The sequence below is a fragment of the Epinephelus lanceolatus genome, chromosome 16 (genome assembly GCF_041903045.1).
Source record: "Epinephelus lanceolatus isolate andai-2023 chromosome 16, ASM4190304v1, whole genome shotgun sequence".
NCBI classification, from domain to species: domain Eukaryota; kingdom Metazoa; phylum Chordata; class Actinopteri; order Perciformes; family Serranidae; genus Epinephelus; species Epinephelus lanceolatus.
Window position 1 is genome coordinate 15,573,540 of NC_135749.1, and position 27,615 is coordinate 15,601,154.

At 41.5% G+C, this 27,615-nt stretch overlaps 1 protein-coding gene across 2 annotated transcripts; it reads left to right on the forward strand.

Annotated features, from left to right (window-relative positions):
• The first annotated feature begins 920 nt into the window (after window positions 1-920).
• LOC117263949 (oxysterol-binding protein-related protein 3-like) lies at window positions 921-27,580 on the forward strand. 2 transcript variants are annotated; one of them, XM_033637696.2, is made up of 22 exons: window positions 921-1,029; window positions 10,431-10,622; window positions 11,540-11,656; window positions 12,620-12,673; window positions 12,764-12,877; window positions 13,069-13,221; window positions 13,331-13,421; window positions 13,616-13,719; window positions 14,495-14,584; window positions 14,683-14,842; window positions 15,000-15,124; window positions 15,228-15,359; window positions 15,843-15,936; window positions 17,453-17,688; window positions 18,367-18,504; window positions 19,655-19,718; window positions 20,068-20,146; window positions 20,318-20,462; window positions 21,108-21,252; window positions 21,375-21,501; window positions 24,737-24,859; window positions 26,778-27,580. In XM_033637696.2, the coding sequence occupies exons 2-22, from the start codon at window positions 10,560-10,562 to the stop codon at window positions 26,872-26,874; spliced, it is 2,451 nt and encodes an 816-aa protein (XP_033493587.2). In that variant the 5' UTR covers window positions 921-1,029; window positions 10,431-10,559; the 3' UTR covers window positions 26,875-27,580. The 2 variants fall into 2 exon arrangements, with proteins under 2 accessions (XP_033493587.2, XP_078031697.1); XM_078175571.1 differs by having other exon boundaries at window positions 986-1,029; window positions 10,517-10,622.
• Window positions 27,581-27,615: the final 35 nt, after the last annotated feature.

Sequence of the window (27,615 nt, forward strand, 5' to 3'; positions counted from 1 at the left end):
CAGTGATGACTGATGAGTTTTAGAATAAGGTTACAGTGCTAACGTTAGATAGTAGCGTTAACGTTACTAGTAAGTGAAAACGCACAAGGAAGATAACGTTAATGTTTCAGAGGCTACGCTACAGTAGGCTAACGTTAGCCATTAGCAACTGGATGCTGTGTTGTCAAAAAAAAAAAAAAGAAGCAAACTAAATATAATGTTACCTGTCCTGCACAGACAAATGCAACCCTGGAGTTTTGAAAGTTATCCGGGGTCAGTAATGACTGATGAGTTTTATTATATAACGTAAACGGTAGATAGTACGTTAGATAGTACTGGTGACTGGCAACAAACAAGGGGGGGAAGAGATGCTATGCGAGTGGTTACGTCAGTCGGAGGCCTCCACGTGGACAAGACAGACAGGATGCTTGGCCAATCATTGATTGGTCGGAGTTTTCTTAGAACCATATGAGAGATACAATGCGAGAGTTTTTATCTCTGGTGGAATTCACTTACATTTTAGTGTGCCATCAGCTTATTAATAGCATTTTCACCTAAACAAAGAAAAGCATATTTCCAGACAGGTAAGTGTCACTTTAAAGTATATGTGTTTTTTTTTCTTTCAACATTAGCCTACATTAGCATACATGTGTCCACAACCTTAATATTTGACTGCAGGGCAGAATAAACATGAGAATGACTGAAAGAGGGGTGACAAATAGATATTCACATGACTTTACGTCACTGCCACAGCTGGAGCTCACCTGACACTCCATTGTTCACCTTGATTGTATTTTTCGGTCCTTGACATTTTTGTCTACGTCACGTCATGGGCCTGCATTCAAAAAGGTGTCCACCCAGCCCTTGTTCCCGCCCCTCTGGCGTGTCATTGATTGTGATTGGCTCAGTAGAGCGTCAGTCACTCCTGCCCACTACGTAACCCCTCCCCTTCCACATAGCTCCGGCATTGTAACGAGGAGCAGAAGCCGAAAACCAGGTACCGTATGTCTCTACCACCGGGATAGGATGCTGTAGCTTCACCACAGAACCGTAAGCATTTCCTAACATTAACACTCATAACTCATTTTAATTACGTCTGTGTTCTCGCTCTCATTGTGTGGCTTCCGTTTGAACTGAGCGGCAGAGTTGACACTGTCGTGGCTTTTACGCCGTCTGAAGTGAATTATCGCTGTCGATAGAATTATTAATGGACTTCGTCGTGACATTTGGTGCTGAATTAGTGACATAAAACCTCCGTGTACATGTCTGAAGTGGTGTTTGGATCTTGCCGAGGCTGTGGGAGCGCAGGGTTCACGACCACATGGGATATATTAGACATTTTTGTCGGCGCTGACAAGTTTGAATCGCTGTGTTCAGTTGGCTGCTGGTAACAGGAACTGAGCAGGGCTGTGGATTCAAACGCGACACCTGTGGTTTGTCCCCGTGGAGTTTGTCCCCATTAATGATTATGTCATTTAACCAATCCGCGTTGGCTGCTGTGCTGACATCACCCCAGCACGAGGAAACATTTATCCTTACATTCATTTATTGTGCTCATAGTATATTGAGATAAACGTGAGCATGTGGTTTCATTCAGACATTCATTCAAAGTTGTCACAGTATGGCAGTGCCTTGTATTTTAGATAGGACAGTATATTTCCTATAGCCTGTGTTTTACATGCAGGCCTACAGTACAGAGGACATTATGTTTTCTCAGAGTCAACACCCTAAAAGCTGAAACTTACTTGGGAACAATCCTGGTAATTAATTATTTAAGTACTTTCTTCAGCAAATACACCAAAAAATAAGTGTTTCCAGCTTCTCAAATGTAAATATTTGCTCATTTTCTTTTCTTCAATGATATTACATTAAATATCTTCTAGTAATGGACAACTGGTTGAACAAAACAAGACATTTAAATATGTCATTTTGGACTTTTTCACTTTTTTTTAAAATTAAAATAATGGTTCATTGTTATATCAATATGTATGTGTAAGACTAGATATTATCTTAGATTTGAATTATATCCTAAGGGTTTTTCCCCTGGTTTTAAAGGCTGATGTTCCAGTTATTCTATTATCTGCCTTTACACACTTAGTCATTATATCCACGTGACATGATGACACAACATAAGACTGTTTGTCAATGATTTCATTGTGTTTTCTGAGGCTTTAATGACTTTACATTAAATGTCTTTGTTTGACGATGTCATTTTCCACTATTTTCTGCCTTAAAATAATGGCTTATTGTAGGGCCTGGCAGTATACTGATGTTACATCAATATCATTATCTTAGACAAGATGTCTTAGATTTTGAGTAATATCCTAATTGTTGTCTTTTCCTGGTTTTAAAGGCTGCATAACAGTAAAGTGATGTAATTTCGTAACTTACCAGATTGTTCTAGTTATTCTATTATCTGCCTTTACACACTGAGTCATTATAGCCATGTGATATGACATGACATTAGACTGTTTATCAAAGATCTCATTGTGTTGTCATAGGCTTCAATGACGTTATATTAAAGTCGTTGGTTGATCAAAACAAGATATTTAAAGATGTCATTTTGGACTTTTCCCACTATTTTCTGAATGAAAATAATGGGTTATTGTAGGACCTGGCAGCATATTGCTATTATATCAATATCATCATGTCAGACCAGATATCATCTTAGATTTTGAATGATATCCTGAGTGTTGTCTTTTCCTGATTTTAAAGTAAGTTACCAGACTGTTCTAGCTGATCTATTATTTGCCTTTACACACTAAGTCATTATATCCACGTGACATGACTGATGATTAGACTAGTATTGGTATTAGTTGATCAAAACAAGACATTTGAAGGTGTCACTATGGACTCATTCACTACTTTCTGAATGAAAAATAATCGTTTCTTGGATCCCTTCACACCATTAATTAGTGAAATGATCATCAGTGCTCTCACTTAAGGCCTTTGTGGTGCTTGAGTGGCTTTGTTTTCATTATACTGTAAATCAATACTTGGCCTTAGCACCTCTTAGTCCAGACAAGATCACTGTTATGCATGAGTGGTGCTGGCATCCCTGTCACTGTGCCATTCACAGACTGCCTGCAGGCACACATTGCCAGCCCGGTCCCCAGGTTAGTGTAAACACAACTGTAGCTCTGAAGTTTATTTCGAATAGACCGAAACTAAGGGTGAGACTGGTTCACAAAGCCGTACTGACGTTATTGAGCATGTGTGGATTTTTACTTTACAAAAAATTGTGGAAGAGAAGGATACAACATGGGTTCAATTAAAATTCCTATACTCACCAGAAGCTTGTATACCAGTGGTCCTGGACATTTTTCATGTCAAAGACTCTCAGTTTGATTAAGTTTCGCTTCAGGGATCCGAAAAGATTTTGGTTAGATATGATCAAGACCAGAATTTTATTGTTGCCAACTAGAACTGCAACGAGTAGTTGATTAATCGATCAGTTGATTGACGGGAAAAGCCAAACATCTGCTGGTTTTATGTTTTTTTTTAAGGGAGTTTGATGCATGTCTTTATCATACATGATAATAAACTGAACTGCTTTGGATTTTTTAACTGTTGGTCAGATAAAACATAACATTTGATGACGTCACCCTGGTCTTGCTGGGAAATTTTACAGGGAATATTTCACTATTTTCTGACATTTTACTGACAAAATGGTTGAGAAAATAAAGGGCTGATTAATCGATAGGGGAAATAATCGTTAGTTGCAGTCCTGTCCTCAACAATTGAGGAGATAACTGTGAAGGAAGTGAAATTGATTGAAATAGTCACTGTTAGGACTCTTACTCACATTAAGCTCACTTCTGTAGTGAATTAAACGGTGAAAATAAACTTATTAATTGGGACCTCATGGAGCCACTGCTTTATACGGACAACAGACAGTTGATTTGAGAAAATTAATCAGTCATGGAAGTCATTTTTTAAGCAATATTGTCAAAAATTCTATAGTTCTAGCTTGTTTGTGAGGATCCTCAGTTTGAGGATGAGCTGCTTTTCTGTTGTGTATCATTTCATACTGAATACCTTTTGTCTGTTGGACACAATATGAAATTTGAAGATGTCAGAGAGGGCGCTGGGAATTTCCAAAGTGTCTGACATTTCATAGACCAAATGATAAATCACTGAATTAAGAAAATAAATGCCAGATTCATTGATTGTGAAGGTAAATCCTTAGTCACAGCCCTAGGCAGAGCAGAAGTAGTAAAAGGCTGCCCTGCAAGCCAACAATCTGGGGTCGAACCCTGCTGCGCTGCTGAAAAGCCCTTGAGCAAGACACTGTGACTGAATTCCCTCTGACTTCAGGGGGGCCTGTCCCACTGTGCTCTTCTGATTTCAAGCCAACAGAGGATTGTACCACAGGAATCAATGTAGTCTATCAGTCGACTGATCACAGTTCAGCCAAAATGTTTATTCTCGCTGCAACATCTCTGGGCGTAATCATCCAGCATGGCCGACGTGATTCACCGAGTTATCTCTATGTCACTCCCTCCTTTACACAACACCCACTTAAAAGCTGGTAAATACAGAGCATTGACTAACATACCAAGTGGCCACTCTGAGAATAGCCTGCCTGTGATCTCTTATGGTTTTATAAGGTTACAGGATGTTGTGCCCTACTTCCAGCCAAGCCGACTGGTCGACACCAACACTCATGTGAAATCATGTTTCTGCTGGTAACGACACAGGTTCTATAAATAGCCCCATGTTTTATGCCCTCAGATTTTCCATAAAGAACAAACAAACTGAATTTATTCTTGCCTTTGCCTCTCTCTTTTTTTTTTTTTTTTTTTGTATCCATAGCAACCCGTGATTGAGCAGTAACACAGAGTGTCCCTTGTCTCAGCAGGAAAGAGACAGAGAGACATCTTTTGTGATGCGGCTTTTCAAAAATACATCGGTCAAGAATCTATGGACATGCTGCCTCTCAAGCTTGTTCTCTTTCTGTCTCTTTTATAGTGCATATGAAAATAACTGAATGTTGAATGGCATATCGGGGCTGCTTTTTACCTCTTTCATCATCATCGTTTTTTTCTCTGCCTGCATGCAGGAGATGCAGGCACCGTATTACTCCGAGATGAAAAATAATGTTGAAAACATCCTGTCACAAGTCAGATAAGCCAAGTGCTACTGCGGCCAACCAATTCAAAACCATATGCTGCCACACATCCATTTCTCCACTTTGTCGCAAAAATTGGGTGTTGATGTATGAAGTATCCAGATAATATCACCAGATGTGCATCTATTTAAAGACAGCTCTCAGTTTGATAATCAGTGGATCATGCACAGCTTTATCGCAGTAATTCTGTGAAGAGGCTTTACCGGAAGAGTCTGATGCTGTATTGAAGGTAGAGTCACAGATTGGCCATCTGTGGGGACGTTTTTGCAGTCCCAGTCAGCCAGTAATGGGGAGGATATACAAGTATGTGGATTGTCGGGCTGATGGCAGTGCTGCAGTTGCAAGAATGCATATAGGCAGAAAGCAGATGGATTGGCTGCTAAGTCAACGTCTGTGTGTTTGTCATGCCAGGACTGGAAACTCTAGCCCGACGATTCCTCAGGCTGCAGTTGTCTTTAGATCCTGTCATGGAAACTGGTGAACAACAGATGAGGCTTTGCTTCATGAAGGCCACAGGGCTTTATGTAAATAGGTAATGTGTGTTGCCTGTAGCTATGGTGTACTTAATGACTTGTTGAATTACTGTCGTTTGAGTTTTAGTTGAATGATGCCTTTAAAAGCAGCATTCCTGATGTGCATTTCTGTCTGTGCACAAAGTTTGTCATGCAGAAGCTTTGAGGGAGCGACAGTGCTTAGTGTAGTGGCCGTTTTATGCGGCTGACCACTTTGTTGGTCACTGGGAATCGGACAAATAGAGGACAAAGTTCCACTCGTGTGTTTTTGCGCCTCTGCTTTTGTCTCCTGGCATTAACCAGGTCTGTACTCAGAAACTGGTTTTAAGTCTCGTCTTAAAGAGTGATGTTTAGGGGTTATGTATGTTCTCATTGTAAGGTAATTATAGGTACTTTTCCTTCAGTGCAGTGAAAGAGAAAATATGCTACAAGGGAGAATGAAACTGATAATGAAACTACTCTGAATATGTCACATAAAACACTTAAGAAATGCCAGAGAGTTTCTGTTACCAAAGTAACAGGTGAAAAAGTATCCTAGTTAAGAACTGATGAGGTCTATATGACTGAAATTTTGCATTTATAATAACGGGAGCTAATTAACAGTGCGTGGATTATTTTTCCAAGAAAATATTAACTTTTGTCCCTAGTTCTCATCACACAAGTGTCTCATGTTATTTTGAGCTGCAGTGATGGAAGCAGAGTGTAAAATAGCAACACTGTCAGCTATCACTGCGGACTAAAATAAACTTTGTATTAATTAAGATAGTGCTAATATTATGTGTTTAGTATTGTAAACAATCTCTCTGTGTCCAAAACATGTGGAAATAGAGACCTATAACCTAACAATATAGGCTACTCTTTGTTTACCTGAGACTCCAGACTTTTGTCCATGAATACTTTTGTTCTGTTAACCTGCTCCGGAGCAGGTTAGCTGTTCAGCATAAGTTGCCACGGTGATTCATCCCAGTAAAAAGAGAACCAGCTTCGCTGTACTGAAACCTTGAGGTTACCTCGCTAACTCAGAAACCTGCTTCACAGTACAGGCCTCTGGTGATTTAAACCGCTAGAAGAAGTTACAAATCAGTGTAACTTCGGCACTGCTCATTGCAGTTGGGCTTCTTACTATGTGGGCGACACGAAAACGCCAATGCCTGTGTTTGGTTTGTAAGTTCTGGGCTGCTGTAGAAACATGGCTGTGTAACAAGACCGACTCTCTATGTAGATATAAAAGGCTCATTCTAAGGTGAGGAGAACATGACAATTGTTATTTTCAGGTCATGATACACTAAAGAAAACATACGTATTATATTATATTTTACTTCTAATATAGATAGATAACTTATATATGTTCCGACTGGTTCTTGGGTCCCTAAATTGACGCACAGACAGGAGCAGCTATTCATATTTCCCTCTAAATCCTGCACACTCGTCCTTTAATTTCCCATTTGAATCCAATCTATCTCTACTTCCCTCTCATCAGCTGATCTCATGAATGCTGACACAAAAAACAAAGACAGATATACGTCACCTCCATCACCTGTAAACCTTTTATTACTTCATCTGGGCCTTGTGACTCTGTGGCATTGGCTCTCGCCATGAGAATGACCCCTTTCCATCCTAACAGATCATTTACAAGGTGTTGTGCTATTAATGATTGACTCCCATTACGTAAGACTAAAGGCAAAACCCCAGCACTTCTAGTCTTACAGTGCTGTGAGGTTCAGCGGTGTACAATAGAACAGTAATCACTCAGTCGAGGTAAGTGGGGCAGTCAGTGGGACGTTCAGGGACTGACTTTACAGTTCATCTACAGCAGATAGTATTCTTGACTCATACACAGCATTCGCACAAGTGAAAGTGAAAAAGTGCCATGAGGCGGTGAGACCTTAAAACTAGGTTAAATTTTGCACAGATTGAGGTTTTGCTCAAAGGAAGTGTTTTGTTGCAGACTTTGCTGCTGAGTGGTGTGAAAGAGAAAAGGCTGAGGAATGGAGGGAAGGGCTGAGTGTGTTATGTAAAGTGGTGTTTAAAGGGATATTTTGAGGTGGGACTGGCTGCACTTATAGTCAGTGTATTACCTGCAGTAGATTGTGGTTGACATGCCGCTAGTTGGGAGAAGCAGGCATGAGTACAGCCACAAAACTAAAGCAATGTACTGCTGTGGACAGGGGCAGCAGCAAAACATATTTTAGTCCCCTAGAAAATGTTCCACCTAAAAAAAAAATACCAGTTTGGGCTATATTTAAGGTGTTTTTACCACTTTACTTTGCCGTCAGACAGCCCTTTTTATGCTCTCTTCAGATCCACTAGACTCCATTGACAAAAACCTCGCAGAACACGGGAGTTAGTGGTCTACCGCTGCTTCGATTGGTTTGTGTCTGTGGTGAATTCGAACTAACCCTTTACAACAGCAAAGTCACACAATAACTCCAACAAACGAACCAATCGAGGCAGCTGTAGATCAGCAGCTACTAAATATAGCTTGCACTTAAACTCATTAATTTTTTAGGTGTCAGCAATTCGTTTTTCTCCTCTCTCTTTTCAGCAGCATTACTGTACATTGCTCCTGTGTGCTTCTCCAAACTGCACACCACCATATACTGCATGCAATATACACTGACTATGGATAAGTACTAGAACTATCCCTTTAATGCTGCTGTCTTGTCACCAATAAGGAATGGAAATGTAATGTTATTACACGTTTCCTTTTTGAACCTGTGGCTCTGTATGTTATGACTGGTCATGTGGCCATCCTGGTTGTTGTCATCTAGTGTTTTGTAAGCCCATACAGGCTGGGCTCCATCTGGGGCAGGACACTTAAATAAAAATCAATCAAAAATAAATCATTGTGTGTATAATCATGATTGTACTCTTCCAAGAATCCAGTCAGAGCTGGAAATTTACCATCCAGGCCCTGAGCTTCCACACTGCATGCCAAATACGTAATGTTTTACGGTTGGATGCACCTTTTGTTGTTTAAAGTCCAGACTACATACAGATGTAGATATGCAGAAGTTATGTAGGATGAATTCCTGAACTTGATGCAGCTGAAGACGCCAGACATGTCACAGCCTGAAATGTGCAAGCACAATGCCTTGATGAGCTAATTCGAGCTCCCCAAGTTTATCATTTGAAGCCTACTCAGGCATGTTGTCTGTCCTTTTAGTCTGTGCTCCAGGGCTGTGAAGTAAGTGGGCCGTCCATGTGTTTCAGGCTGCTTTTAGCCCAGTGTTGACTGTAGCTAGCTGTGTGTTATGGTGTGTCGGGGGTATCGAAGCACGGAGCACATTCTTTCCTGTTGATGACTCACATCCTGGGCATGGTACTGACTGTTAGCGGGGCCCTGGGGAACTACAGAACACACACACACACACACACACTCAAACCACCAGACCGTTTGCAGAGCATGTAGTTTGCAGCTCACTTAAAATCCAGGAGTTTACACAAATTTGCATGCGAGCATACACAAAGCACGCAGGCATTCCCCTTAGTGTGTTAATCCAGCAGACAGGGATGTGCCCCGCTCACATGTACAGTACACATCCACGTCAACACGCTTGAGGTTCAACAGTATCAGCGCACAAAGGGAGTGGCACTGAAGTACACATGCGGGTATAACATACACAGCTAGGTTGGGGCATGTCATTTGTGGCAAGGCGAGGAGTGAATGTTACATCACAGTGGGAATACAGTGTTCCTTGGCACTGCTCACCCCATACAACCTTAAACATGGACAGTGCATATCTGTAATTATGTAGAGGGACATAACTTAAAACTCTCCAAGTGTGTAAAGCAAAAAACAAACTTATTTTCCTCGGAGGGTTTTGTGGAACATATCAGAGAAAGCGCAGACATAGACTGTCTGTGTCCTCACAAACTTCCTGGTAGAGCTTCAGATACACACCATTCAATCAACATGCAAAATAACCATTCAGAATTCATAGTCAGATCTAAAATGCTGATACAGGAAGAGGAGGATGGGGAGGCGGGGTATTTTAGATTTGCTGAAACCAGCCAGTGGTGAAGCAGCAAGGATCCAGCTCTCATTTTTGCAGTATGCAGATGAAGTTAGCTCTAAATGTTTCTGAGGTGCTTGGTGCCAGAATTTGGTTTTAGACATGTTTTGCGTGGGCATTTAAGTTGTGTCTGGCACTTGGAAATAGAAGTAGCGTCTGGAGTCATAACTTTTATTTAATATTTTTTCAATAATAGACTTGCTTGTATGCTTCTTTGCACATTCCACTTTTTTGCTGTCTTCCTGATGTTCAAATGCTTGTTTACAAGTGGGCCTTTGATGATTAAACTTGTCTGGTACCACCATGGTTACAGATACTGACTTATAACATTTATTTGAGTTGATGTGTGTACTTAAGTCACGAGTATCACAGTCCACACAAAGCCAGACGTTAAGTAAGAACACATCTGAATTCAGATGGTGCAACTTGAACCCTGAACTGTGTGTGTGTGTGTGTGTGTGTGTGTGTGTGTGTGTGTGCGCGCGTGCGTGCGTGCGTGCGTGCGTGCGTGCGTGCGTGCGTGTGTGTGCATGTGAGCTCATGATAAAGACTTAGTAGTCCTTCAGGTGTTTTTATTCTGGATATTTCTGTCTAGCTTCCTTAAAACAAAGATACTTTGGACTTCTTTGGATTTCTTTTCCTTCATTTGGTTGCTCACACTTAGTCAGATACACAGTGAGTAAGTTATTCCTCTCTGTTTTTATCTGTCTGGTCCTGCACACCGCTACGGTTCTCCTTAAAATAACCTTTGTGCTGCTCTGACATCAGTACATTTTTAACCTTTCTCTGCAGTGCTGACTGTTGTGGTGTGGCCTTCAAAGGTCAGAGTGATGCTCCTGGCGGCTCTGCTGTGATCTCTGTTGCTGCGGTTTCCACAGAAACGGGACAACGGTGGGCAGAAAGCAGTCAAGTCGCAAAAAGATGACGTCGCCGTCGCCCACTCACAGTGACAGCAGCAGCTCCTCTAAGCATGACAGTAACCAGGTGTGTGTGTGTGTGTGTGTGTGGCACTTTAATGTAACATAGGTGAGTTTTTGTGTGGTGTTCGTAGCCACTGTTAGCATTTCAGCATTTAGGTCAAATATTATTGTACATGTGCATATTTGTCTGTGCATGTGTTTGTTGTCTGGATCAGATATTAAGTGTTGTTCTTAATGACCCAAAATTAAAGGGATAGTTAGGATCTTTTGAAGTGAGGTTGTATGGGGTACTTATCCATAGTCAGTGTATTACATACAGTAGATGTCATACGGCACGCCTCCCGTTTGGAGAAGCAGCAGGAGCAGGACTGCTGACATGGAAGCTAAGCAACGAACTGCTGTGGGTGGAGACAGCAGCAAAACATATTTTGGCCACAAAAAAATCAATATCAGTTAAAGTGTATGTTATATTAAGAGTATTTTCACGCTTTACTTTTCTGACAGACAGCCCATTCCGACAGGGAAGCCATTAACAGCTTCGGTTTCTCAGCTATGTTCCCGTCAAAGCCACCATGACTCCATTGACAAAAACAGTAATTTTGGTTTGCTAAACTTGGGAGCTGCTGTTCTACTGTTGCCCAGATCAGTTAGTTTGTGTTATTGTGTGACTTTGGTGAATCCAAACTAACTCTTAAACACCAAAGTCACACAAACTAACTAAGTGATTGAGGCAGCGGTAGACCAGCAGCTCCTGTGTTCAGCAGTGTTAAATCGATGTTTTTTTTTTCTGTCTGGCACATTGTTTTTAAAATACCTGGTCTTGCAATCACAACAGTATTGCACTTAATGGTATCTGTGGTGATGATGATGATGATGATGATGATATGTGTACTGTTTACATGTTTAGATTGTGTTACACGTCAGTCGTTTCAAGGGAAATGTTTGTCTAACTCATAGTATCGCTCCTGTGTCTCCCTCCAGGACAGCTGGGAGATTGTAGAGGGGCTCAGGGGGGTTCCTGCCAGCATGCAGGAGCCTGACAGACAGGAGGGCTTCCTGCTCAAGAGGAGGAAGTGGCCCATGAAGGGGTGGCATAAGGTGAGCACCTCGCAGCCCTTTTAAAGCCCAAGACAGCAGCAGCAATGTAACATCCCTTATTATAGAACGCCGCTGATGCCTTTCTGCTGCCTCTTGCCGAGCCAGAGACCTATTTTCTCTCTGAACTCAATGACTTTTGATACAAAGGGTGTCAGATAGTGAGCCCATAGTGGTTTGCTCATCTGAGGCTGTAAAGGCTTCGCTTGCCTTTGTGATGCCTTTAAACCCTGGCCCAAAGGACACTTTAATTTTTAATATTCTGCACTGTATTCATCACATGCAGCTGTGTTTCTAGAAAGGATAGATGATGTTTTAAAACACCTCTTTTCCATTGTGGTAAAGACATACAACAGTGTAAGAGCTATACTGCACATGGGTGTTAGCTGTCAGCTTTCAGTCCTCCCTAAATGTCTAACTAAAGTTCTGACCTGCTGTCTTTTAATACCTCAAGCTATTTCCACATTTCCTCCTCTTCACCATTATTGTCCTCTGTATTTCCTTCTTTCCATTCTTTTTATTCCCAGCCGATTATACTGTAACCCTGACTCATCTTCCTCCCCCTCTTCTGTGTGCTCATGCATACCTGGAAACTCTGCCCTTGCAACATGATTGAATAGATTTCAACCAACAAGGAGGTCTCAAGTATCGTTAAAGTGCTTTAACAGTGTATTTTTTTTTTTACTGTAAAACTAAAGTGAGCAAGGTGTACTTGTAACCTGTTGCTATGTCATTAGCCACACTGCTGATCGTTCATTTCACTGCTGCCATTGTGAAATTTACAGGTTCAAGGCAAAGTGGTGTTACTGCTGCATAACAGTGCAATGTCTGCATACTTTTTCTTTTTTATTGGCGTTTTTAACGATGGTATGAGCAAGGAGTGCAATAAACATATGGTTCAAGGGTGACAACAGCTGACAATTTCTTGTGATAAATACTGATTGAGTTTTATTTCTTCCCACCTAGAGATACTTTGTGTTGGAGAAAGGCATCCTGAAGTATGCAAAGCGTGAAACTGATGTAGGTATTTCCTCAAGAGCACCACCTGTTTGTTAGTGCGTGTCTGTATGTCAGGAAATGCAAGAATGACAAAATGTGTTCTGTTCACAGCTGAAGAAGGGAAAGCTTCATGGCTGCATTGATGTCGGCCTCTCTGTCATGTCAATCAAGAAGAAAGCCATGTGCGTCGACCTGGACACAGAGGATAATATCTATCACTTAAAGGTAACTACTGAAAGGACACTCACCTTGACAATCTTAAGTTTTGCTGAATTCAACATGAGTCAATGCCATATCTTATATGCAAATGCAGCAACGCCTACACACTGCCTCTCTCATATACTCATTCTTTTTCATACAAAGACACTCGCAGCAGCTGTCAGTTATCACTCCTAATTTGACTTTGTGGCACCCAGGTGAAGTCTCCAGAGTTGTTTGAGGAGTGGGTGTCAAAGCTTCGTCATCACCGCGTGTTTCGGCAGAATGAGATTGCCATGTATCCCCACGAGAGGCACCTCTTCTACCCCCACGCCTCATCCTCCCCCTCCCTCAATGACTCCCTAAGAAAAGTATGTGGTTCCGGTGGTAATTTGTTTCCTTAGATTTCACCCAGGAGGGGTGTTGTTCTGTGAGTCTGCACATGACTCATCCTCTCTCATCTCTCTCCTTCTAAAACAGAGGGCTACTCTTACTAAGCAGGCGTCAGTCCACCAGGCTAAGGTCAGTTCTTGGCTCCATTCCTCAGAGGACATGGACAAGTGCTGCAAAGGTTGGTCGTTGTCTTGTCTATTTCTCTCTCACAAATTGTCCCCTGGCTTCCCTATCGCCCTGCCTTGTCAACAGTTTCCTCAAATTGCATCTGACTGCAGTGAATCATTCATGTTTTATCTTATCTCTCATCACTGCATGCACCCAAACTTTCATCCAATTGTAATCTCTCATAATAATCTCTCTTTCATTCAGACTTGGAGGAATGTGGATCATACCTGCTAGAACTCAACCTGCTGCTGAAGAGCATGGAGGTTCTCCACCGCACATACTCAGCCCCAGCCATTAGTGCACTACAAGTAAGCCCAGACACAGATTAAGTTAGCCATGATGTAAAATGTAGAGGTGTTCTCGGCTTCTGGTGCTAAAAGCACCAAAAATACATTACAAAAACTCAAAACCCTACACCCATCAACCGTATCAATCCGCAGAAGGAAACGTGCATCCACTCATTGATGAGAGGCTCCTGCTTGTGGCAGCGTCAGATGTAAACATTAATGGTGGCCTCCTCGACTGAGCTGTAATGTTAGCTAGCTCAGTGGTGCTAGTTGAGCTAGCAGTAGATGCATGCTTCCTTCTATGCTGTGATACAGTTGGCGAGTGTAGTTGGGTATAAAGAAAATAGTTCCTACATGAAACTGCTCACAACAAGGTCTGTGGATTATCTTGAGTAACTGGGTCATGATTTCTGGAAAGAGACATTCCTTTTTTAAATGTACTTTTTTGGCACTTTGAGCACCACAAGTCAAGTGGTATCTAGTTCCATCATGTTGGAGGGATGGCAGACATCTCTATGGCCGATGTCTCCAACACTCTGCAGCTCACACTAAAACATTCTAGACTGAAAAATAACAACTGTCCCTTTAAAGTTATTGCAGTAATATCCAGTGGAAATACATTCGCCAACTTTGTGGATGTAACAGAAAAGTGGCTGATGTTCCATTAAATGAAACTCATGAATTACTTATGGAATTAGGACTGATGAAGACATTACTTCTCTGGGTAATGAGGTCAAAACTGGAAAATATTTTGTTGACTGCTCCCTTAATAGCTCTTTTTCTTATGTTCCAACAGGCGTCTAATTATGACATCCCCAAAAAAGAGAAGAGGCCAAGGAGATGGCGATCCAAAAACAATGGCAAAGAAACCAAAGCCACACTTCAGGTACGTGTGCAGCTTTTGTTTTGATAATTATTTACAGTAAAAATGAAGGGAAAGTAATGGCTTACACATTGTCAACTTTCTCTTTTTTTGTCCACCAGGTCCCAAGTTGCATCTCCTCCCAATCCCCTCGCCTCCATGCCTCCAACCCCAATCTCTCCACCACTGAGTCAAACACCCAGGAGGTCTGTCCTGAATCCCCAGACTCACCTACAGACGCGTCCCGTCTGCAGGAGGACTTCTGCGTGCTGGCTAACAACAGTGAGTCCCTGTTGGAGGTGTCTGCCAGTTTGCTCAGCAGATGCAAAAACTTTAGATGGAAAAAGTTGCTCTTTTACAAGTGTATGCATCTATATGGTAAGATAGTTTCCATGACAACTCTGAGCCTGTTTTTCTGTCTTAATTTGCTTCTCTCCAGTCCACACCACACTGAAATCCGCCTTTAGTTCCCTAGTAGCAGAAAGAGACAGACTGAGGCACACCATCGACATGCAGGCCCCACAGCCAGCACAGGTCATGGGCTTAAAGACTGCCTATGCTCCAGTGAGTGTTTCTGTGACTAAAAACAATCATGATCACACCACAAATGTCCACCACCTATCACAACAGGTCCAGTTTCACTCAACTGACTTCTTGTTATCATCAGGAAAGCCCAGGGGGCTCCCACACGTTGGTCCACCAGGTGTCCAATGAGAGCAAAGCATCTATCCCAGAGTCTATGTCAGAGTTTTTTGATGCTCAGGAGTACCTCCTCTCCTCTTCCTCTTCTGAGAATGAGGTGAGACACTATCCACTACCTCCTCCTCCTCCTCCTCATCTCTATGTTTAAAGTCAAATGCTTTGGTCCATTAATCGACAGACATGGGGAAAATGTCCAGGTTTTGTCAGAATAACCGTTCCCATCCCGACGAGAAAATGTTTTGCATCTTTGCTTTGTAAATGACATTTAAAATCAGTTATCAACATTGCTGAGTAAAATCGATTAATTTACTATGTGTTTCAGCACTATGGCAATTAAATAAATCAAGTGTAATTCTAATAAAGGCAAGGTTGTGCATGAAAAGTAATCTGTGTCTTATTACTTCTAGGACTGCTCCCACACAGCCGATTTTAACACATCTATTACCTGCACGCCACAAAAAATACACTGGGTGTATTTTTTTTTTTTTTATTCTGATGACGTTTGGGTTTGTGTGTTTTTGTCTTTGATTGTATGTCCTGGTTGTTTGCTGACCTTTAAGCATTGATTTTCTGTCTCCAGGTGTCTGACGATGACTCGTACATCAGTGATGTCAGTGACAGCGTCTCCATGGATACCTACAGCAACGAGGGTGGCAGTGAGAGACACAACTCTGGTATGTGATACAGTAACAACATGTGCGTCCGTGTGTGTGTCTGAGGACGTATCAATTCCCTCAACGGAGAGAGAGCGAGACAGAGACAGTGCTAAGAGACCTTATTCTGTCAGAGAGAGGCAGGGCTTGTCTCGGCGCACATGAATCTAACTGTGACTAAGCCTCTGTGTGTTTTTGTGTGTTTTCCACTAAGTGTCAGCATCAAATAAATTATAAACGTCTGGAATCATAGAAATTACTCACTTGCTGAGAGAATGTGTTAAACAATGCCACCGCCAACTTGCAGATGTGTTTACAAACTCAGTGTGATGTTTCATCATACAGTGTGTGACAAAGCATCTGTGTACAGGCATCATTAATTCACTGCTGCAGATGGTGTTAGTTTTGTATTTACACTACATAAAATGTGTCTCCAGGTAGCATGAAACATAAAAACTGGGATTTAATTACCTCATTCAGCTGCAAATAGAAATGTTGGTTTCATTGCATTGGTTTTCATTTGGTTTAGATACAGAGGGATATGAAGAGTATAGTTAGAGCTTGTGCAGAGAAAGGGGTCAACATAACTGTCAAGATATTTGTTGTTTGAAGAGTAAGTTTGGTTCTTTTTTTACCTGGACCCCATTTTCAAATGTCTTTTTTGTAAGGTAGTTACGATGGGCCCTAGTGCACGCTACTATGCACATATCGTCTCGTCACATGATCAGAGACTTGACACTGGATAACATCAACATAACATCAACATACATTTTAATTTTGTTATAGATGCTACTGACTGGTTTACAATAAAAGAAAAAATAAACATGATGGAGATGGGTTTGCCTTTTTCAAGGGCATGTATAGCCAGTGGCACCATTTTTAATCGAATGAGTTCTTCTTTGAACACAGGCGTATTTCCAAGGTGGCAATCACTCATAAGGAACCATTCTCCACCCAAAGCATTGTTGCACTCTCTTTATGGGCCCCCCACCTTACAGGTCCTAGTGCAGCCACACTGCCTGCACCGTCTATATTAACGCCACTGGCCGGCTCTTTACGTGCTAAAATTACTTTTTATTTAAATGGAGTCTTGTTGGTTTGGCGACAGTGATTTTGAGGCTGTTTGTGGTAAAACAGAAGGGATTTTACTCTTTAAAGAAAAAGTTCTTTCTCAGAAAGGATCCTTTCAATAATGTTTACCGACACTTGAAGTAACAATTTCAGCCTGTCAGCGGCATAAAGAGGCGCTCGCAAATGCCAAGAGTGGTTAAATTGCAGCCTGTTTGGCGGCTATTTGGGTCAATATTTTGTTCTTTATAATTGAATTGTACTATTTTCATCCCCTACAAGATCTAAAGAACATATCCATACAGTCGAACAGTGTCACAGAGTCTTCTTGAATTTCCTTATTTGTGCACATTACAATAACCACCTCTCTACTATTTCAACTCACACAAATGCTCTGCTTCACCTGTCACTTGTCTTTAAAAATATCTCCCCATCTCACCAGTCTTCTCTCCACATTTCGGCCCTCCAGTTAGCAGCGTGGTGACCCTGGCTCGTCGGCGCTCCACGCTGCCCTCTCCCAGCCCCACCAGCAGCGTGAGCCTGTGGAACATCCTGAGGAACAACATTGGTAAAGACCTGTCCAAGGTGGCCATGCCGGTACAGCTCAACGAGCCACTCAACACCCTGCAGAGGCTGTGTGAGGAGCTGGAGTACAGTGAGCTGCTGGACGCCGCCAACCAGACCGATGACCCCTACCAGCGCATGGTGAGAGGAAAATACACACACAAACACACACCTGCAAGAGCCAGATTGATTCATGTACACACTCTGACTTTAACAGCTGAGAGAGGATCTAATGATGTACATATGTTAATTTAGTTGCACAAACAGATGAACAGAAAAAAGATGTAAAGTTTTGGTTGCAGAAATAAAGGTAGGAAATGTGTTTTGAGCTCAGTGCTCCTCCTTGGGCAGATTTTATAAAAGCTACTCCAATGCTTGTCTTTTGCTCTGGAGGCACTTCTTTCAGAGACTTGCATAAATATTTTATTTTTGCAAGCAAAGAGCTTTCAATTGTCTTTTTTGTCCTCGAAGACCTACTTTCCAGAGTATTTGATGCAGACTACACTTGGAGAGTAGTTACAAAGATCCATAAGTGTCACATCATAAGTCTTGCATCTCTACAGACTCAGTATGCAACACACAATGATTATATGTAGTATATTTACTTGTACACTGTTGAAAACACACAGTTACCTGCACCTGAAATGGTGTCATGAACATACTCACACACACAGTTTATACATCCACACAGTAGACAGAGCGGTGTCACATGTGCATACGTGTAAACGCAGTCATGTTCACAGCCTCTTGTAGACAAATGTGCCAGTACTTCAAAAACACGTCACAAATGTATTTAATCCCCTCTGATTTTCTGTGCAGGTGTACGTCGCTACATTTGCAATATCTGCATACACATCCACCTACCATCGAGCAGGAAGTAAACCCTTTAACCCTGTCCTGGGAGAGACGTATGAGTGCGACAGACCTGATAAAGGCTTCAGGTTTATAGCTGAACAGGTAGAGGTCACACGGTCTACAACACACACGTGATTTACTGCATGGGAATGCACTCCTTTCGCAGGACAGGCTGCTTTCAGTTTACTTCACAAGGCCTTTTTAAAATACAGTGGAGACTGCTTATAGTGACATTTTTTAAATTTTTTTTATTTATTTATTTCTTAAGCAGAATACCATCTAACTGACATTTGTATTTTTATTACATGAGTGTAAAGTAATGAAGTGGACAGCTTTGCTATTTACTGAATTTATTGGCTGTTTTAAAATAAAGTACAGCTGTTTGATTACGGTGGCATTACGTGAGTGGGCATTATCAATCCATATGACAGGCGGCTTCAACTTCAGGTGCTTTCCCTGTGCACATTTGTCTCCGTCACTACCAGCCACAAGCTTCGAGGAGACTACAGTTGTCATTAAGAGAAAATTACTTTCTTATTCCCATCAAGATTTCAGTGTGTGCGTGACACCAGCCTCAAGTAGCCAGCTGGAAGTAGACAGGTCCCCATGAGACAACGTATCATGAGAGTAAAGTGTAAAAAAAAATTGAATTACCGTAGTTCTAAATGTTGTTTTTTTCTCCGTATGTTGTCATGTATGAAAAGACTGAAAATACAACAAAGCATTTTAATAGGAATGATTCGGTCCCAAGCTTTTTAGTCTATACTGGTAGAAGCGATTGACCATTGTAACCATGATCACTGTAAGCACTTTCCACTTGCAAATTAAAAGTTTTTTCACGTTGTATATCTATGTGATCAAGGTGAATGTGCCACATGTAGTATTTTTAAGCACAGATATAACTGTCAAATAATCTGTCACACCATGGTTAGGTTGTCTCATGTCTGGTATCAGTGAAGCTCACTTGAAGAACAGCGCCCTCCTCCTGCTCTGTGTTTAAACTAAATCACAAGACTTCTTAATAGCAAACAATGTAAAGCAGCAGAGTCGAGCACTGAGCTGCCATTCGTCTCTGTGGTGCTCGTTTGTTTACAGTATTCATACTAAACTCTCAAAATAAATGTAATCTTTTATATCGCCTTTTGTTTTTGACTGATTGATGATGCAGTTTCCTGAGCTACACTGTCAGCTGTGTAAAGTTTTTGACAAAGTGCCTTTATCTCATCTCGTTTCTCTTCCCCCTGTTTCCCAGGTGAGTCATCACCCACCTGTGTCAGCATGTCACAGCGATTCAAGGAACTTCACCTTTTGGCAAGGTGAGCAGGAAGAGCGTGTTTTGAATAAACATCTCATTTCTGTCTGGTCTCGTGTTGCCTTGGTGATCACTGTGTAACTTTCCATTGCATGATAATTAAGTGCTTCATATCTACATACTACAATAAATTACTGTGCAGATTATAATGTGACCTCATTTGTACACTCTGACACTCACAAAGAAGCTGCTGACGATTCCTTTGTTTGCATTTCCCTCTGTGCACATAAATAAAGAAGCTGATTTATAAAAAACATGCCAAGACAAAACCTTGAAGATTTGAATTAAGAATATACAGCTATTATCATCGTCACAGGCACTCACCTGTTATTTTGCTGTCTGTTTCTTTTTAGATGTCCGATGGAAAAATAAATTCTGGGGCAAGTCCATGGAAATTGTTCCCATGGGAACCACTCATGTCACACTACCTGCGTAAGTCCTTTACTTACTGTATGTGGGTGTGTGATTGCTCCTGCACAAGTGTTGTCTACATGTTTAAGATTAATGTGTGCACGCCGTTGTTGACAGTATAGACTGTAAAGGTAAGTGCTTAGAGATGAAACAACATGTATAGTAAGTGCAGCATGTGTGTGATATCTCCAGGTTTGGGGACCACTACGAATGGAACAAAGTGACGTCCTGCATCCATAACATCCTGAGCGGCCAGCGCTGGATTGAACACTACGGGGAGATGTTCATCAAAAACATCAACAACAACAACTGCCAGTGTAAAGTCACATTTGTCAAGGTAAGGAAATGTAGACATTAAATCACTGTCTTTATACCACAGTTGATTTTTAGGGCAAAGAAGTTGGGTAGAATGTGTTTGTCATTGCTTTAAAATGCAGAAAGAACTCTTTAGTCCCTGTTATTATGTATGTATTGGTTTGGTCACGTTCACATGGGTCTCTGTCTGACTCGTAATCATTACAGTTGTGTGGCTTTTAGCATCTGATTTAAGCCTTGTGATCGTTTTAATAGACACTTAAAATTAGCTCTGTTGTGAAGAAAAGATCAATACTACGGTCATGCATTTAAAACAGACATGCTTACTTTCAGTATGCCCAACTCCTGCCACTGTTAAGGCAAACAGCACCCTCTTCTGGGCAATGATAGGAACTGAATTTTGAAACCATGAGCATGGAAAATTAGACAGCATAAATCCAATTCCTTTAACACCGACATAAATCTACAGTTTTATCACATGAATGTGGTGTGGGCAAAAATATCAATATAATGATACATAACGATTTCAGTACTCATTTCACAGGGAATGGAAACATCAGCACCAGCTGTGTTTTCTCGATCTCTCTGATTGTTAATATTTACTACCTTCTGCTGATCTTCTTCTATCTAAGACATACAAACCATTTCTCTCTTTTTTTTTTTGTAGGCAAGATCCTGGAGCTCCACAGTGAACGAGATAGAGGGCGTGGTCACAGATTCAAATGGAAAAGTCATACACTCCATCTTTGGAAAATGGCACGAGTCAGTTTTTCAGGGAGACCCACCGTCTGCCACGTGTGTCTGGAGAGCAAGTGAGTCATTGGTCCCCGGGAATGTCAGTGATACAGTTTTTACACCAGGGCACAAAAAGCAAACAACAAACCTGAGCTTGACATGACAGCACAGCTACTAATAAGTGTTTATGTGTATACAGACCCCATGCCAGTGGACCAAGATCAGTACTATGGCTTCACCCAGTTGGCAGTGGAGTTAAATGAGCTGGACTCCACCCTGAGACCTCTGCTGCCCCCCACAGACACACGCTTCAGGCCGGACCAGAGGTTGGCACTTTTTATCTGTCTATAATGTTGATTTCTATCAGCCCGTCCGCAGACATCAGCTCTAACCATTTTTTTATAAACATGATTTTGTGGGCTCAGTCCGGTCGAGCCCCTGTGGTGTGAAGCAGCTAATGTCTGAAATATGAACGTAACCATGGCAACAGACTATAGGAGCTTAGATCCAGGGGATTGAAGGAACAAGAATAATTGTCCTCACATGTAGAGCTTTTATTTTGGTAAGATTTTGAACCCCAACACATAAGTTCTAATATGCATTAGGTTGGATGAATAACAGTCATATAAAAGGATATTATATTGCTTCATACCCAGATTTCCCAGTGCTAGAGCTGGGTGATATGGAGACATTTTTTTTACCAAACACCTCCATAGCGATATTGTGGTGAAATTGTGGGGTTGATGCTGTCATAAAATATTTCCACAATCACCAGAATAATAAATAATAATCAGAAATGTGGCTACAATGACTGAAGTGGGTAAAGGCAAGTAATAAAACTGCTACAACAGTTCAGAAAATGATATCACTTCACTTTAAAACCAGGAAAAGACATCACCTGCAATATTACGGTCTGAAATCTAAGATAATATCTAGTCTCATATTAACAATATTCGATGTAATATAAGGTTTCCAACAGTCGTGAAACTCCTGTAAAAGTTATGAAATTAGAGAAAAACTGTTTTCCAGGCCTGGAAATAGTTTAAAGACACATCAGGAGAGAAACCGGAAATTGCCGAAAAGCTGTTGTCTGGCGGGATAACCAGGGATTCACGAAGTGCCCATATGTGCTGGTCTGGTCTATTGGCGTATGCAGCTAATTGGCGGTGAGAATGTCTAACGGCATGTGGGGCATGTGGGGCATGTGGGGCGGCAGTAGCTCAGTCCATAGGGACTTGGGTTGGGAACCGGAGGGTCGACTGTTCGAGTCCCCGTCCTGACCAAATATGGAGCGTGGACTGGTGGCTGGAGAGGTGCCAGTTCACCTCCTGGGCACTGCCGAGGTGCCCTTGAGCAAGGGGCACTGAACCCCCCAACCGCTCGGGGTGCCTGACAAAAGGGCAGCCCCCTCACTCTGACATCTCTCCACTTTGTACATGTATAGGTCCTGTTTGTGCATGTGTGTGTCTTTCAGACCTGTGTGTAATTGACAAGCAAGAGTGAAAACATTGAATTTCCCCTCCGGGGGATTAATAAAGTAAATAAACTAAACTAAACTAACAAGCAAGTAAAGTTAGCAAGTGCTAGCAGTTTGTTTATCTGCAAATGCCTGGGAAGTGTGTGTTTAATGCTGTGCTATACAGGCCTGCACATTTTTAAACTAATTGAATTAAGACAGCGATATGGGGTAAAATATTTGGGAAAAGATTTAAAAAATGAATTGGTAGAAATGTGTGGGAACCCTGTATTATCAATATATTGCCCAGCCCTGGTTTGTATACTACTCAAATTAGACAACAAAAAAAGAACGAAAAAAGATCAATATCATCCCCCTGCAGAGCCGGAGTGTGCGAGTTCTACAGCCACTGTTTTAAGGGGGAGTTATACTTTTGCGGCAGACCCTACGCCGTAAACTACGCACATGGCCTATGCCATTGTGAGGATTTATACTTAGGCGGTGGTGTGTCTGTGTCACTCTGCAGTTACACCTCCAAAACAGTAGTTGGCAGTGGGGTTTCTGGGAAGTGCTGTAAAGTCTAGTTGATTCAAAACACACCAAAAACACACATTAAACACACATTAAACATGGCTTAATAGAGACTATTTCAAACACAAGTACACAAATCAGCTTCACTATAACTCACAGCATTCACAGACAAACACTTGTCTTTATCTGGACACATTTTCCCCACAAATACAACATGCTAACGTTATTAGCACAAGCTTAAGGCTGTTTACATTGTATAAATTAGCCTAGCCGCTAGCAATCTTTTCCTCTTCTCATATAAAACCAGGGACAACAGCGACATTTAACAAAGGTAACGTTAAAAATTTGACTCCATTACAACTCACAAGGTTCACTGACAAAACAACTGTCTTATACTAAACACGTTTTTCAGACAAATATAACATGCTAACGTTACTAGCACAAGCCTATGGCATTTTACATTGTATAAATTAGCTTAGCAACGAGCAGAGATTTCCTCTGCTCATATGAAGCCAGGATAAATCACACACAAGACTTAAAATGCTTTTTTTGTGGAGGCTTTACTATGATTCACAATTTATTGTTCCTTATCTGTGAAATTAAATTAAATAAAAGCTGCATTGCCACTGCAGGAAATGGTTTCAGCTTACAAAAATAGACAGGTGTTCTGCATCGCCGTGACGTGTAGTTACATTTCTGGGGAGGTGCACGTCAGGCTATGGCGAAGGGTATGGTGTAGGCTCCATGTCGACGCAGAGCCTACTCCATAGCTATGGCGCCGATTCAACCCAGAAGTATAAATTCTGCCTTAAGCTGTGGATCAGCACTTTGCTTTTAAACATCATCAATCAAGATCAGCCATCCTCAGTTGAAGACACACCTTCAAGAAGGTAGCCCTGTTGTAATGGAAAAGCACATCCCTGCTGTGCTGGGCTGATGGCCCAAACCAAACCAGCTAACCCACGACTGTTCGAGACGTATGAGAACCTTTTTGGAGTAATGAAGAAACTAAACCTGTGTCTGGACTGAAGGAACCAGGAATTAAATTAATTTCCTGTGGGATTCATCACATATGACTCAGTCATCAAAGTCACATCACAGTAAATACAAACAGTAAGAGTGATTGTGTGTTGTTTTCACATTTGGGAAAGTTTCATTTCAATGCCAGTTTTTTAATCTGCCACAAGTCTAATTTGTCTAATCTTCATGGTTCCTCAGATGTGGTGGAAACACAGACGGGAAAAGATCAAAAGGGACTTTTAGTTTCAAGTGTTCTATCGGCCTGCAGTCAGCTTCCTGATGGCCAACAACCGGTCCAGAGCAGTTATTTTGGCTGAACGTGTCTAGTCAAGCAACACTAACCAATGTCTAACAGTTATCCGAGGGTCACTCAAGTAGGGCTATCATACTCAAGTATTCAGCTGAAACTACCACAGTTAATTCTACTCAGAGAGAGGAAAAGCCAGAATTTTCCTGTTTGTGTGTGGAAACAGTGAGATGAATGGCGGTGGCGCTCTAGAAGGACTCATTTCTACAGTTTTGTATCCAACTGACTCTTTGCGTTCTCTGTCCAGGCTGTTGGAGGAGGGGAACACAGAAGGAGCCGAGGAGCAGAAACAGAGGATAGAGCAGCTCCAGAGGGAGAGGAGGAAAGTGCTGCAGGAGAACAACATGACGCACCAGCCACGCTTTTTCAAGTATGCAGCTGATTTCTTGTCTGTGCTCGTGTGCGTCTGTGTGCAATCAGACACAGAGTTTGCATGTCTTTTTCCATGCAGTTGGTCTGTCACATATCATCAGAGATCACCTCCATTGCAACCATTATGTCACATGTGGTATAATGTGTGTGACTTGGTTTCTAAAAGAACATTTCACGCCCTAAAAGACCATTCTTATATGAATTACTCGTCCCATTTTACATTGAATTTATGAAGAAAACTTTGTTTTTCTCGCATGTCTCCACTGGGAACAAAGAATTCACAAACAGAGAAAATTCTTGACAAATTAAATTGTCAAAGGGGTCCACTTTTAAAAACAGCAAACTCTATCAAAACAGTCGTTTACAAACTCTCACATAACCTGTGCAGTCTGATTTATCCATTCATATGCTCAGTACCTCCCAAACACATGCATTTTCACTAAAACTGTAAGATTTTAAACAATTATGAATAAACCGTCTCAGGCACACATGAGCAGGGTGCAGGCTCTGTTTATGCAGCAGTGTTTTTAATATTAGGGATTTAGCAAAAATGCATGAACCACTGAGCATACCACTGGATAATTGAGACTTGTGGTGTGTCTCAAATCACATACTTCTGTTAGTACAATTCCATGTAGCATACTATGTGCACTATGTACTTATTGGCGTAGTGCGCGAATTTCGACAGGGTAGTGATGTCTCAAACCTAACACAGCTGTTGTGCACTCACCGGAAATGATGGCCGCAAATTAGCTAGTTAGCAAACTAGCATTAGCGTTATCGTTCGCGGTACCAAATCATTACAGACTGCTAAATTAACCTAATAAACATACTGCTGGCTTATACCCGACAACAGTATAGTGGTGCTTAGTGCAAAAAAGACATGTATTACATAATGCAGCAACGTTCACGGTCGCACAGTCCTCGGCTGCCCTTTCCAGTGTGAAAAGTGGTCCCTCCCCTTCTGCTACGTAGCCAAGATGGTGACCATTGAGGGCGAGAAGTGTCCATAGTTCCACACTCAACTTCTTGACTGTTTTGAGGGCACCATCCGGGTACTCATAGTGCACTGCATTTTTCCATACTTCTCAGTGTGAACGCACTTATGCACTCAAAATATTAAGTGTAAGTACAGAAGTACGCGATTTGAGACACAGCACAGGATTATACTGCACGAGTTGCATGAGAGTTTGTGATGGGATGGTTTGATATAGTTTTGCTGTTGTTAAATGTGGACCCCTATGACTTCAAAAATGTTTTCCTCTTACTTCTATTCATCATTGTGGTAAAACCCAGAAAATTCAAAATACAACCCTCCCTTACATTCCTAGATGTTTTAAATCAGATGTTTTTAGCATAATGAAAGATGTTATAGACCAGTGGTTCCCAACTGGGGGGTCTCGTGTCCTGAATTAATCTCAAGTGACTCATGAATGCGTCAAGTTAGTAAAAAACACACTTTATTTTGAAGTACAGTGAATTTCCAGCACAGAGCTTTTATTTTGAAGTGCTGTTTCCTGCTGTAGAATGAGTAAATAATGGAGAGCTACTTAACAGAGGCAGAAAATTAGCCCAACAACACAGTAGAACACTGAATAAATTACACTGTGTGGACCTTGAACTCATGACTACGGAGAAATCTGGACCACATGTCTGGACCAGTTGGGAAACACTGTCACTGAGTTAAGAACCTTTTCTATACTCCTTGAGGCTTGCCCACAGAATATTATTAACATTGTCAAAACAAAAACATCCTTTCATGATACCGTTTTTGGATGATTCAAAGTATTACTGATATCAAACATTATTCTGGGAAGTTTTGTAATTTGTTGTATATTTGACAGGCATCAAATAAATTAAATTTGCTAATCATTCAAGATGTATCACTCATCGTGTCATTTGTGTTGTGTTGGCAGGAAGTCTAACAACGACACGTGGGTGAGCAACAACACCTACTGGGAGATGCGCAGAGACCCTGGCTTCAGTAAAATGGACTTTCCTGTGTTGTGGTGACCTGGATTTAACCAAACCTTTCCACTACAACTTTTCATAAAGAGGGACATTTAAAACTGAAATGAGACCAGCCTGCACGTGTCCTGACCTGGTTAACATAAAATGCTTCATGTCATGGTAACCCAAACCTATTTGGACTTCCTGCTTCCTCTTTCAGGACTGGGCAGAGCCTGTCGAACTTCTGCTGGTTTTGTTTCTGTCGTTTATTACATTTCTCCTGAAGGGAACATTTTCTCCTCTCATTATCATAACTGTAATTTACACAGTGTCAGTGTAGACTAAAGATTCATATCCTCTTGTGCTGTTGCATCTCAGTATTCACCAAAGTGCCTTGTCTTGCAGTGCCTCACAATCAACTGCTGTAGCAGTTATGCAAAAACACTTTTATTTAGACTTTAAAAACTTCTTTGGATGATTTGTGGACTTCAGTGGAGAGGAAGGGACCAGGGTGGGAAGAAAGATCAAAACCTGTTCAAGTGTGACTCCATCCAGTCAGCATCATGACCCAGGGATTTTCTCATGACTCAAACCAGAAGCTGATCAGAGGTTCTCGTTATAAAAGAGGGACTTCATTCTGTTTTCAGTACGCTGCCTTGTTACGAGTCATGACTGTCATAGGACTGTGGAAAATGTTTATCAATGAGGTAAACGGCAATAATATTCCATGTTCAAAGAAGATAATAAACTGTTCAATAGCTGGAAGACATATGGTGTGTCACACTTTGTTTTAGTATGTGTAAG